Source organism: Pholcus phalangioides, unplaced genomic scaffold (genome assembly GCF_987345545.1).
Source record: "Pholcus phalangioides strain wild (caught in Gottingen) unplaced genomic scaffold, Ppha-v1.0 ptg000009l_1, whole genome shotgun sequence".
Taxonomy (NCBI): domain Eukaryota; kingdom Metazoa; phylum Arthropoda; class Arachnida; order Araneae; family Pholcidae; genus Pholcus; species Pholcus phalangioides.
In genome coordinates, this window is record NW_028301602.1 from 8,984,022 (window position 1) to 8,997,979 (window position 13,958).

Genomic DNA, 13,958 nt, shown 5'->3' on the forward strand with positions numbered 1-13,958 from the left:
TTCATTTATTTTTAAAGCATCTAATCCAGGGGTTTCTAACTCTCATTTGCCTAGTGGCACGTGTGTAATTTTTGTAGTAGATAGCAAATTTTTGTCCAAAGGCCCAATGACTTCATTCCGTTCTACAGACTTTTTTCATTCTTTCAGCCGCTGGTAAAATCACAAAGTTAGCAACGATGCTTTCATGTGTTTTCATTCATCCATTGATAATCGGGGGTATAGCTCAGTGGTAGAGCATTCGACTGCAGATCGAGAGGTCCCCGGTTCAAACCCGGGTGCCCCCTAGTGAAAGTACTTTTACGTGTGTGTGTGTGTGTGTGTGTATATATATTGATTATAATTTTTGTTAATTGCATTTCTAATTGGTTTGCTTTTTTTTTTTTTTTTTGCACATATATGACAACCATATTTTTATGGGCATCTTTTTCTCAGCTACCTCGATGGCCATTTTGCCTGTTGTGGCGTTGTATTTGTATAATGCGACTGGATTATACAGTAGCATGGCCTTTATAAAGGGACGACGGAGATATCTGTGGCCTATAAAGGAGCCCATGTATCTTAAGATTAAAAAATTGTCACAATAAAACAACTTAGAATTTACTGAGTAAGAACGTTGTCCCCGATTAAAAAACAACTTGAGAATCTGCTTCACAATGTATAGGACCCGATCCCTCGAGGTTTCGTTGGTAATATACAGGGTGAGTACAATTAAAGTTCCTGTATACTCTAAAAGAGTAGTTTTTCCTCAAAACTATTCATTCAAATGCAGCCCAATTTTCAGGATATCTTAATGAGACCATGAGATAGAGATTTACGTAATAAAAAACCTTCAATTTTTTACCACCAGGTGAATAAGGAGTGCTTTTTTCTCCCCATGGTCCATATAGCAAATATATCGAGTTTCAATGGAATACGTCCACCAGAACGGGCGCTACATAGGTTTGAATGTTTCAGAATACTGGCACTGCTTAGACCTATACAGCGCCCGTTCTGATGGAGGTATTCAACCGAAGCTTGGTATATACGCTATATGGCCCATGGGGGAAAAAGAAAATTCAATAAAAACACTCCATACTTCTTTTCTTTCTTTCAAACGGAACACAACTCAGGACTATCGCCGTGGGCAATTTACTGCCTAGTGAGTTGTGCCAGAAGCGTAAGTGTGTGTACCTAACAGTATGAGTGCGTATCTAGTGTTGTGCATGATTTTTCAGTGCTGCCATCTATATTTCAGCAGCGAATATTTTTACTGTCTGTAGGCCTGTTGCTCTCTGCGGCGAGACTTTTCAACGGGGAGGTCGGCTCGCATTTGCGAACCACAGAAAATCAACTTCAGCCAACCACCACTGTAGCGACGGTGGGGCTCGAACCCGGTCCCCGCGATGTGAATCCTTCGCTATAACCACTCGACCACCACAGCGGCTCACTTATTCCCCTTGTGGTCAAAAATGGAACTATTTTTTATTGCATAAATCTCTCTTCCCATGATCTCATTAAGATATTCTGAAAATTTGGCTGTATTCGGATTCAATAACTACTCCAAGTACGGGAACTTTAATTATAATCACCCTGTATATAATTCCAGGTTCAATCAAAGACCTCTAGATTTCCATTATATCATTCAAACATAAAAACAACAAAATTTTGAATCCATAAAGTCGAACCCCACCATAATGCACAAGGCTTACTTATAACTAGGGCTCGGATTATTATGACCTAAAGATGAAACGTCGTTGCTGATAGGTTAAAAGAACTTGAAACAAATGAAAAATTTCACTGGACGTACTCTCAGATCAGTTATAACGAATCAAATTTTCGGTCTCTTGAAGTTCTTTATAACGGGGGTTTGATTGTGTGCATGTCGCCAAATTTCATCATACTGCACTTCCTTCAACACAGAACTCACTTAACACTACAAATGGGCAATAATCTTATCACCGTGACGTTTAAGCAGGTGTTACGGTTATTTCATTTGTTGCGGAAACTTGCATGTGTTACTTAAAACAATGTAGAGAAAGAAAGACCGTGATTGGCTGGTTGAACAGAAAAAGGAATAAAACATAACAAAAGGGGGGAAGAGACAATGCTCCAACCACAGTCTATTCCGAACAATAGCTAAGAGACAATGGATTTTTCCTCTCTTTTGTATATGTCCCTTCAACAAACATATGCACTAATGATACATGTGTGCCGTTGAATAACACAATAGAACACCTTTTATCACATGCGTATGACGATCTAATTCACCTACAATAGAACTAATTAGAAAGATGCCACATAAATCTCGTCCATTAACGCATATTTTTCTTATTACATTGTTTGAATAATTATAATTTCTGTCTGTCGGCATGTTCAATTTTCGCCATATTTTTGAAGGTTATTATCCATATCTCTCTCTCTCACCTCCCAATAAGGAAGGTGCTGGCAGGGCTCTAGTCCAGAGGCCCGGAATGAATCCCAAATTAATTTTTTTTCACACAGAATATATTCCTTGGAAGTGAAAAATCCCGGCCTGACGCCCGCCAAAAATATTATCTCAGGGGTTCGGGCTCCGGTTGTAAGGATAGGTATGTCTATATTAAGCTGGATCCAACTTCAACGATTGGACACCTCAAAATTTAATGTCCGATGAATGTCAGAAATTTTCGAAAGGCCCAAAGGGCAGTCAAATCACAGTGAATTTTAGATAAAGACGATTAAAAATTCAATTCAGTCATCTGCACTTTTACTCGGTAAAGACACAGTTTTCCCAACAACAAGGAACACCGAGAAGAGTGCTGCAGCAAGGGACCGCGAATTCTCAGGGCCCTAAAAACATGAAACTCATATATATTCAATTCTGACTTTGACTCCTTTATAAAGCTCTAAATTAAGAAGCAATTAGAACAACAATGAACTTGATGTTCATCCTTGGTCGTTGATTCGACCTGATTTCTGCATGGGTAAGTGGGGCATATGCCTGCCCCCCCCCCTCCTCCCAAAATTCCAACAACACTGACCAAACATCTTTGACCGTCGAAGCTACCTGAGGCTTTGTCCAGGGCCCCTTATATTACGGTCGGGCTCTTCTAATGAACCTTCAAGTAAAAGTTCTAATTAAAAAAAAAAAACCTACCCACCGAAACACATGGAAATGGACCAGCCTGTGTGTCCGATTTTTCACATATATTTTTTAATTAAATAATTACGTATTTTCATTAATCATGATAACTTTAAGAAAAAAAATTATTTTCCTTCATTGACTTCTGTTCAGTGTGTGCAAATTTTTGAATATTTTTTTCTAGTATTTTCTGTACATTCTGCAACCAGAGCCGCCCTTAGGGGTGCGTGACAGTACGGTCGCATCGGGCCCCGCGGTTTGGGAGGCCCCCTACTTAGAAAAAATTTAGAAGTGAAAAAAATGTATACATATATACAAAAAAAAAAATTTTTTTTTTCCTTTGATATTTTCTCTCTAATTCTGAATTTTCATTAGTTCTGGGATTTACAGTGGATGCCGCTTATAACGTTTCACAAAATACCCTTATAAAAAAAACTTGTAAGCGGAAAAACGCTTCAAACGGGAAATCTCAATGAGAATTAGTTATTGGAACCACGAAAATAAGTCGTCCTAAGCGGGTCTAAGTGGGAACGTTATAAGCGGGATCGACTTGTATTTACTTTTTATTAATTATAAATTTCCATCTATTCTGGGATTTTTTCTCGCATTAATTTTGAATTTTCATCAATTCTGGGATGTTTCTTTTAAAACATTAATCCTGAATATTTATTTTTGAATAGATATTTTTCAGCATTACAGTATATTCTCTAATAATGCACGAATCTTTGGATACAGATCCTCCCCACCACAAAATGAAGAAAAATCGGGGCTAAGGAGCATCGTAATTATTTTCGCACCGGCCCCGCGTCTTATAAAAGGGCCAACCCGAGGCTCTTACTAATAGGGGCAGCCCGATGAAGTTGTTTTTAAGTAGATGTGATATAGAGACAACATGAAACTCAAATGGAGAACAGGTGAGGATCCAGATAGCTGTGTCCGAGGGGCCAGTTATTATGTAGTAATGGTCAGTGCGTGTTCCCGTATTTTACGGGAAAAAACCACTTCATCCCATATTATCCTGCTGGAGAATATCTGACCTCATGGTTGATGGACACTCACCTATGAGCTGTGGGACTCGTCCTGGACATAAGTTCCATCGTCGATGATTTCTCGCTTTCACTGCCAGCACCACCACATCCAGAGACGTCGCAATTCTGGTAAGAATCACTGAGGGAAGCACTGCTGTTCATTTTGGAGGTAAGTTTCTTAAGTACATCATCCATGGATCTCTTGTTGTGGTGACCCGGAGGTTGTCGGGAAATATCACAAACCCCGGAAGGTGGCGGTGACGTCGTGATGATGGCGGCGGCGGTGGTAGTGTTATTACTTCCGATGGTGGTCGTAATGTCGTAATTCGTCGAATCGCTGACATGCCTGGCACGTCCGTCCGCGACACAATTCTGCGACACATCAATGACGAGTCCGCTCTCGCTGCCGCCGCTATAGCATCCAGCGTCGGAATCGGATTCGGAGTCCAGGTTGGAGTTCATCGCCGCACCACCGGCCGTCGAAGAGCTACCGCATGACTTGGATACGCTCTGGAGCAGCCTCTGCTTCCTGTGATGGTGCGGGGTGAAGGACGAATCACTGGCCGAAGCGGTGGACGCTCGTCCGTCCGCGATCTCACTTAGGACGCTGTCCGATTCGGCGTCCGGGTCGTTGTTGTTGCTGTTGTTTTGGTGAGGCGATGAGCCTGGACACGACAAGTTCGGTGGCGAAGTCATGTTGAAGTCTTCCTCGAAGTGGTTCAGAAAGTATCCCGATACGTCGTCCTCTTCCTCTTCGTCGTCCTCTTCTTCTTCGTCGTCCTCCTCGTCGTCGACTTCTTGACGAGGCGATAGGTCGACGCTGCTCAGGTTGTTTTCTTCGACTTCTGGAATGGTGGATATAGCTAACTCTGGATGCAAGTGGTGCCGGAAGTTCCGGTCGGTTTGGGTTCCGTCTGTCGGTGATTTGGTCGTCCTTCCAGTGGCGATCGCCAAGCGTTGCTGGTAATGATCATTACTTAGTTCGTCCGAGCTGAGCTTGGTTGGAGGACTCTTTCTTTTAGATGACATCCTCCTGGAAGAGAGGAAAAAGAATCATTCTAGCCATTCATCGTAATTGCATCACGTATTAACTATTCATGCAAATTCAAAACTCGTGCATTTTTTCCAAGAGCACATTTCAAAACTTTCAAGAAATTAAAATTAAAAAAAATTTAAAACATATATCACAAACTACATCACAGAGTTAACGAATCGAAAGTACCCCCCTTTTTCAACAGTCTCAGATTGTGTGAGAATTGCAGGGTTTCCGGTTGGTGCATTACTTCCTAGATAGTGTTGACTGGCCGTATTTCTAAGAGGTAATGGTTGGTCACGAAAGAATGAGCCCCCACAAATGTGGGGCTGACAGGGCATGCGAAAAGTCTGGTTTGGGAGGGAGGCTCACCAAAGATCCCAGCCTGGGGGCTCCTGCTGAAGGATGTGTGGGGGGGGGGCATGATGAAAGATTCACGTGACCATGAGCTATGTAATATTCTGGTGCAGTGAATACAAAACAGTGTGCCATGGTATATTCATGTAACATAGTAGAGATCCTAGGATTGTGTTTAAGACCGCAGGAAAATTTTACTTGACGATTGTCAAAAATTATACTTTTGTTCTTGTTGCAAAGTGCATTCCCAACATCTATGAGACTTCTAAAGCGCGTGTCCCAAGCCTGTGTCCTGTTCGTTTCTATTCTAGCCGTTAATGTTTTGAGATTAAGCATGGGTATCGCAGGATATTTCGATCGTAAAGTCACGAATCATGTTGAACGTTATAGTAAAGCTGTGATTCATAACCAATGCGCCATGGCTATTTCAATGCCTCTATATTAAGCAGGGGGTACAGCGAAATGTTTGAAATTCCTAAAGATGCCACGAACGTCAAGAGTTTGATCATCTGCTCTGGCTGTTTACTTGCTGTGTTTAGTCTAGAACAGTGATTCCCAACGTGGGCGTTAACGCCCCCTGGGAGGGCGATGTAATGTTCCAGGGGGGGCGGTAGAAGCTACGAGTATAACATAGGATTTTATGGGTTAGATTATGTTGGGGGGGGGCGAGGGAGAAAAAATTTCTGAAGAAGGGCGCGATGGTATAAAAAAGGTTGGGAAACTATGGTCTAGAACAGCGGTTCTCAACTGGTGCTCCGTGTGCACCTTCCAGGAGCTCCGCGGCGGCTCGAGGAAAATAAAATTAATCTGTAAATTTGATAGATAAGTAAATAAGAGAGGCCTACAAGGTTCTGCCATAAAAATTATGTACAAAAAAAGGGCTTCTCGAATCAGGGCTACGCCATAGAAATTACATACTGAAAAGGGTTCCGCGAGTCGAAAAAGGTTGAGAACCGCTGGTCTAGAACATACTCCATCTAATTTCATCGTTCTGTCCGGAAAGCCTCCAAGTACTGTTCTGGTGGTAATTTATCAATATCGGATGATATTGTGGAATTTACGTAAATGCAAAATTGAACATCGGAAATAAGTATTTCTCAAACCATAGTCCACGAAGATGGTATAGGGGGTTCCGCAGGAAAACTATAACATTTAACTGTAATTGAATTGAAATGATGCAACCAATTTATTTCCAAAGTTTTGGGCTTGTGCAGCATAAGCAGCTAAATGAAGCGGAAAAATTTGATGGAGCGTGGAAAAATAAAATGAAGTTAATAATATGAACTATTTCTCCCTCGAAGTTGGGTCAGACGTAGGAGCGTAAAATATTTGACTGCGCAGGGAAGTACTCTAATATACTCTAAATACTGTAGGTACTGAGCTGGTAATATCCACATAGGTGAGTGGTTGACAGATTTGTTCGGTATTTTGCTAGTCTTTGGTCTAAAGGCCTATGATTTGATATAGGCTACATATTTCGAGAACCCAAATTCGGCATCCTAGAAGTATACATAATTACAGAATTTATAGAAATGCTAAAAAAAACCATCATAATAAAAGAAATAATTTCAGAATTTTTGAAAAAAATTTCATAACTAATTAAAATTTCAATTAATGAAAAAGTAATTACAGAATTGCTGAAAGAAATAATTGCAGAAGGGAAGTTATTTGAAAGTAAATAAAAATTCAAATTTAACGAAATAAATAAATTCAGAGCAAATAAAACTGTCCAGAAAGTTTCGGGATACCCCCTCCCCCCCCCCCCCCATTTAATAACCGAGAATATCGCGATATGATTTGGTGTCCCTTTCGGAAAGTTTATTTTGAACTGCAATACCTGAAAGGTAGAAGACCCCTGATGTGTGTTGTGTGTAAATCGTATAAATACAGTGCTCTGAAGTTCAACATTTTATATATTTTTAAACATGGACAATAACATTTTTTCGGCACGTAACAGCATTCAGGGTAACTCATTTGCTTAATATAACTCCCTCAAAATTTTTCGCCTCCGGACAATTTCAATGCTTGCCAATTAAAGGGCTAAATGAAAATTAATTAAAATTAGAATGAGCATTGAACTCAACTTATGAGTCCTACTTCCCTAACAGAGGGAGAGACTTCATTGAAAACATCAATCTCGATTGCCCTAATCAGTAATCTGAAGCCCTCACGCGTAGTTGTTGTGCTTTTCCCTTCCAATTCTGGTGCATACAGAGACGACAACTGTCTCAACAGAGCCGGGTATTCAGTAATAATTAGAATAACGTCAGAAATCAATTAGCCGGAGTAATTTACCGTGTCACGAAAGATTTATGGAAGAAACCGAACACCATTTCCGCGATGAACAAACAAGGCCACGCGCTTAACAATGAAACACATTCCGTTGTGAGTAAGATAGTATATGGATGTATATATTTTTTCGCCATCATCAGTATTTATCATTTATTTTTTTCACTTCTGCAATGAAAGAAGATCGGGTCAAAAGAAGAAAGGAGAAAAAATTAATATATCTATGCATAATAATTAAAGAACTAATTAATAATTAATATTCGGATTTGATTAGAAGTAAATAATAATGGCTCAAGGCCGAAGATATTGTCCATTTATTTTTTTTTTAAGGGAATCGACATTTTCTTAATTAAATTGTGTTATTTTTCAGTATGAATGATGGATATATCAAGATGTGGCCCCGTTTTTAAAAGTGGGGGGAGGTATGTGTATTATATATAATACAGTAAGGATAAAACAAGTTCCTGGTAGTGCTTGAATACATTCATTTTAGGCACCAATAGTGGTAAAAATTGGTCATTCTAATAGCGGTCTGAAATCTGAATTTTAGTGAAGGAAACTGAAGTTACAGATAGGGTTACTCTGCAAGGGCAAGTGGGCCCAGGATCTCCAAAAATTTTAGGGCCCTTCATATTCCAATTTTTTTTTTCACTGACTATATTTTGACTTTTTGTTCGCGGGGACTCTGATATTTGCTTTGTCCCAATGGTTTATGCTGATAACTTGTCGTGTTTATGTATGTACTTAAAACGGTATATAACGATTTCCATTCATTTTACCGAAAGGTTAGACACAGATATCCAATCAACAGATTCGATAGCCTTTAGGTCAGAGGTCTTCAACCTTTTCCCAGTCGTGAGCACTGCCTGTACCCAGGGCCGTCCTAAGAGCATCATGGGGCTCCGAGCTAAATGATTTTTCTGTGAGCCCCTACATGGCAAAATCTCAAAAAATTCAACTACTTCTCATTTTTCTGAGGTCCCTCTTCTCTTGAGGCCCTGGGCAGTGCTCGGGTGGGCCCATGCATTAAGACGGCCTTTACCCATCATCAAAAAGAGCACCAATACGGCAAATTTGACAATCGAATGCTTTAAATCAGGATAATTTCAATCCTTGAATGCAATTTGTACAAGGTGTTTAGAACGTTGATCAAGTGCTCACGAACAACGGGTTGAAAATGCCTGCTTTAGGTTCTTAAAATTTTGAGTTCCAGACCAGACTGGTAAGGACAAGTGTAAGCTTAAAAATGAGAATGATGTTGTAGATTTTGCCCAGTGACCTCACTTCTTGTGAGGTCAGAGATCGCAATCGTCAAAAAAATAGGTCACCATTCAAGACCGATGAGAGTACACCAAAAAATTCAGGCAACTCAATTGTCAACATTGCATTCTTGGTGACTGCATATAAAACTTAAGGGAAACAATAATCGATCAATCCTCAATTTATAATTTATGACCCGAAAAAAGATGGTGAGACTTTGAAGCTCGACAGCCATCTAGATCAGGTGTTCTCAACCTACGGAAATACGGATGCTGTTTCAGTATCCCCTTTCGATTCTAGGACAGAGGCGTACACGGGGGTTGGGGCATAGAAGGAGGGGGAGAACCTCCCCCCAAGCCTCAACCAAAAATTTAAATTTTTTAAAATATTTATTTAAAAAAATTAACATATTATATACTTTTTATATGCTATCTTAATCAATTTTTGTTAATTTAAATGTTTTTTTGAAGGTTGGTAACGCTAACATTTTCTGTGCATATCCCCCTATCTTGGGACGCTCTTAAGGGGCCACGGGTGAAAATAAAATGAAAGGGAGAGCAATGGCCTATGGTTGAAAGGGGGGCTCAGCCGCATATCTGAGACATGTGGGTATGAAGAATAAAGCTTTTAAGTGAAATATCGTTGGAAAAAATAAAATTCATTTTCCAGCAGAAACACAAATATCAGTATCCAGCAAAAGTGCCCATCTTAACCCGGGAACCAAACCGCGTGCTTCGTCCGGGGGTCTGACGTCCATAGCGATACCATAGGAGGCCTACATGGAAACATTTGCTGCTATGATTTTCGATTGCAGGAATGAAAATATGTTGCTTATACTTCCGGGAACTCTCGGAACATCAATTTCCCCTAGGCACATAATGTTGAGACGGCCCTGCATAGAACAAGCTCAGTGAACTCTAGCCCAGAAATCCGGAGATTGACCTTTTAAGAAAAAGTTTTACTATAAATTTACTAAAGAAATCAATTCGAGAAGTAGAAAGGGTATCACATTCATGAATAAAACTGGAAGAAGGGGGGCCTCACGGGGGAAAGAAAATAATTTTTTGAGGTTGGCTATGGGTAAAAAATGATAAGAATCATTGATCTAGATCAGAGGTCTAGTCGCGAGCACTCCGCCTGTACCTATAATCAAAAGAAGAGCATCCTTATACCCAGTTTGGCATGAAATTAGGATGATTTCAATCCTTCAATGCAACTTGTACAAGATGTTTACTTGAGGACGTTGTTCAAGTGCTTGCGAGCACGGAACCGGACATGAGCATCGAGCACTCTGCGTGCTTGCGAGCAACGGGTTGAAGATACCTGAGCTAGATAGTCATCCTTTTTCGAGCAGTGAACACTCTGTTATCAATCATCATCAAAAGAGCACCATATAGCAAATATATATAATCAAAGAAATACCAGCATAATTCTCACCCTTTGAATGGGTTTTACAGTTTAGTAAGGAGTAAGGTATTTGTTGAAAAGTCGGGACTCGACTAGATCCAGCGATTAGGAAATCTGGTAAAATTATCATTTAAGGTGGTTGCGAGCGCCTCCACGATGTTGAGAAAACCTTAAAAACCATAAAAAAAAAAAAAAAAAAAAAATACCAAAAGGAGATACAGTCGACCCCGTTTAATCGGATAACCCGCTGAAACGGGTTAAATTCTCCGGCATCAAAATCCCACAGAGAAAATTCTAAAGCTCCCCGCTTAATCGAATATTACGCTTCACACGTCAACTGTTAATATACATCTACCACACTATACACATAATGTTTGTATTGAATGAAACGTCCGGAAATAAGGGGAAATATGTTACTAAATTAAGAAAACTACATTTGAGAGTAGATACTGGCTTCAAATTGTATTCAAGTTGTCTTCGATACATACATTTAATTATTTTGCTTTTGTTCTCAGTTGAGCCAATAGAGGGCACTAAATATTCTAATGAAAAGTAAAAATCATAGGTAATGTGATCATTGTAATTAAGTATAATTTTTTTTAATTTACGATGTATGATTCGTTCGAGAAGCTTTATTGATCCTTCATCAGTTTTCAATATACCAAGTTTACAAACTATACTAACGTTGTAAAATTGAATTGTTCCCCCACGTAATCGAATATGGCGTGCTGGAATCGTTGATATCCGATTAAGCGGGGCTGACTGTATCTTCAGATATCTTCCAACCATACAAAATTAAATGCTCGAATTACCGATCCCCGTCATAAACAAAACAATCACGATCTCAACTAAAAATGCACGCGGAATCGATCCCGGTACTTCCTGTATGATTATCTAGTATCATACATAGGCTTGGCCTGTCATCTATCTATAAAGACATTGAAAAAAAAAGCATAACAAATATTTATCGCCTTCAGGAACAATTTGTCATTTATCCAAACAAATGTCATTAGCATAAAGAATAGTCACACTTTTTTTTAAATATTATACAGATTTTTTTGTTTCAGAAATTCAAATCATATTTGTGAAAGGCATTATTAAAGGGAGGGAAGCCCTACTAAAGCCTTCTTTAAATAACCCCCCCCCCTTTCCGATCCAAAAACCTGCCTTTAATCAATCCATACCTTTATTCAAATCGAAACGATTATTAGTATTCCAACGATGGCCCGATAACGAATGACAATAATGACAACAGTCGAGTGAGTTCATGTTTCTCATGTTCACATTATTATCATTATTCGTATTTGACCTAAATTTGTCACATATAAGAGAGGAAAAGAAAGCCCTAAAATTGACCAATAGGCAATTAAAGACACGCGAAACAAAAACTGATCCGATTAAATAGAAAACCAGTCTTATATATATATAAATAATTTTTTTTTATAATCCTATATGACTTCATTTATAATCGGCATTGTCTGTTGTGAGAATAGATATATTATGAATAATTTATAAATATATATATTTTTCTTTATAGAAAGAAAAAATTATTTTCTTGCTGTCGAAGAGATCGACAGATAAAAGCTCAACCTCTTTGTGTCAAGCGAGCCCCGGCCGTACGTAAGCTGATATGGTCACACCCAAAAATACGTACGCGTAACAAAAAATCTTTGGTTCGAACCTGCACCCACTTCGAGGCCTCCCCGGCCATTTTGGCCTCGTGTGAGGTATAAATATAAATACACGTATGGAAAAAGTGTTGTTGAACTGGTAAACAGAGCCACGTTGACACTTCTCTATTGGAAACCTTAGCACGGAATGAATTGTCTCTACGGATTTTATGGCGCCCGATGACCTTTCTGATCATGAGCTTGTTCTTTGGTGAAATGGAATCTCTCTTTCTGTTTCGTATGTGTCAACATGGTTTTTCCTCTAGTCACTGCCAGGTGACGATATCTCCTGGATCGCCTTGCGATGAATTGTCGATCATTTTAGGATATTTTTTACTAAAATTTTATTAAACTGAAAGATGGTGTGAGCCAGGCATGATGTCCAGTTGGGTCGTAGCATAGGGACCATCTTAGTAACAATAACAACGTGATCCACTCATATTCCCAAGAGATCCGTGAGATGTGTCCAGGGAATTTGTTAGTGTCAGTAGACACCCATGCCCGAACCGGGATTCGAACCCAGACCTGCACAGTCAGAAGGCTAGCTCCCTAATTACTGGGCCTGGCAGTCCAGGGGCGGCATCTTGAAGCAAGGATTCTTGAATTTCTTTTTCATGTCAGTTTAATCAAAAGCATCTACAACCTTGTGCTCTCGGGATGCACCCAAGATCAAGACCAGTCGATACTAATGATCAGTTTTATCTAGGACCTTTTTATCTTTTAGGGGTTTCAAGTAACCTTCAGGAGGTCTTCAACCAGAAGACCCGGGATCTTACTATTTTTTGCTTTTTATACTATAGATTTACTATAGAGAAGTCCTCACGAGAAATCCCAGTCCCCGCCAAAGATCTGAGGTTGGTATTCACCGACAGGGCTTAAACTATAGTCACAATTTTTGGATAGAAGATAGATTGGTTAAATTCAGATTTTTCAAATAATCTGTGTCTATCACCTATACAAAAATTGTGACTATAGTTAAAACCCAGTCCCTGAATACCACCCCAAGGACTCATCAACCTTCATTTATTAACGGTACTTTAAGTTAGATAATTTGTACTGTGCTAACTAATTCTCATTAAAAAGAAGTATTTATTGTTATCATTTTGTATTTAAAGTGATCTACCAAATTATTTATATATTTTGGCATTATATTTAGTTTTATTTATATTTATTACTGCTCTTTTTATTCTGCTTTCCGTAATGTGGCAAATCAAGAGTTAATCAAGAAAAGTTTTAAAGTCCTATCAAGGTAAATGAGATTTAATTTTTTGAAATGTCTTCGTGGAAGTGTCGAAACGTTTAAGGGATTATGTGATAAGTAATATACCAGTTATTACACCCATAGTTATATTTGGATCTCACACTGAGATAACGGATTGATATTCGGATTTCACACTGACTTCTCTCACGGCTAGACCATAAGATTTTCAAACTTATTTAGCTTTGAGGCACTCCTCATTTATCCTATGCACTACGATGGTATCATAAAAATATCACGAAACACTATTTATGAATCAAAATCGTTTTATCTCCAAAAAACATTTACATTGACATTAATTTAATCTTGGAACATGAAACTTCAAAACTCCAACCTAACTAATCCAGTAAGACAGTGTTTCTTCACCTTTTTATACCCCAAGGACCTCAGTAAAATATCTGAAACATGCCGACGAACCCCTGACTACACCCGTATACCCAGGACATTCTTGTATTTTCGGTTGGACCGACATTTTTATACAATCGTCTCGGTTTTTCAATGAAGTTCATTTTGATCTGTTATCTTTACTAAAACTGTATAAATTCAGATGATTTCC

At 39.1% G+C, this 13,958-nt stretch overlaps 1 protein-coding gene and 1 non-coding gene across 6 annotated transcripts in view; one reads left to right on the forward strand and one right to left on the reverse strand.

Moving 5' to 3' along the window:
• Window positions 1–13,958, reverse strand: part of LOC149081711 (uncharacterized) — a 472,262-nt gene that overhangs the window by 31,609 nt on the left and 426,695 nt on the right. For all 5 annotated transcript variants that reach the window (XM_089237128.1, XM_089237127.1, XM_089237129.1 and 2 more), the window contains one exon: window positions 4,160–5,161. In XM_089237128.1, coding sequence (XP_089093254.1) covers window positions 4,160–5,157 — 998 coding nt within the window. In that variant the 5' untranslated portion in view covers window positions 5,158–5,161. The remainder of the gene's footprint in view (window positions 1–4,159; window positions 5,162–13,958) is intronic.
• TRNAC-GCA (transfer RNA cysteine (anticodon GCA)) lies at window positions 213–284 on the forward strand. Its single transcript has one exon. It is a non-coding gene; the product is annotated as a tRNA-Cys (tRNA).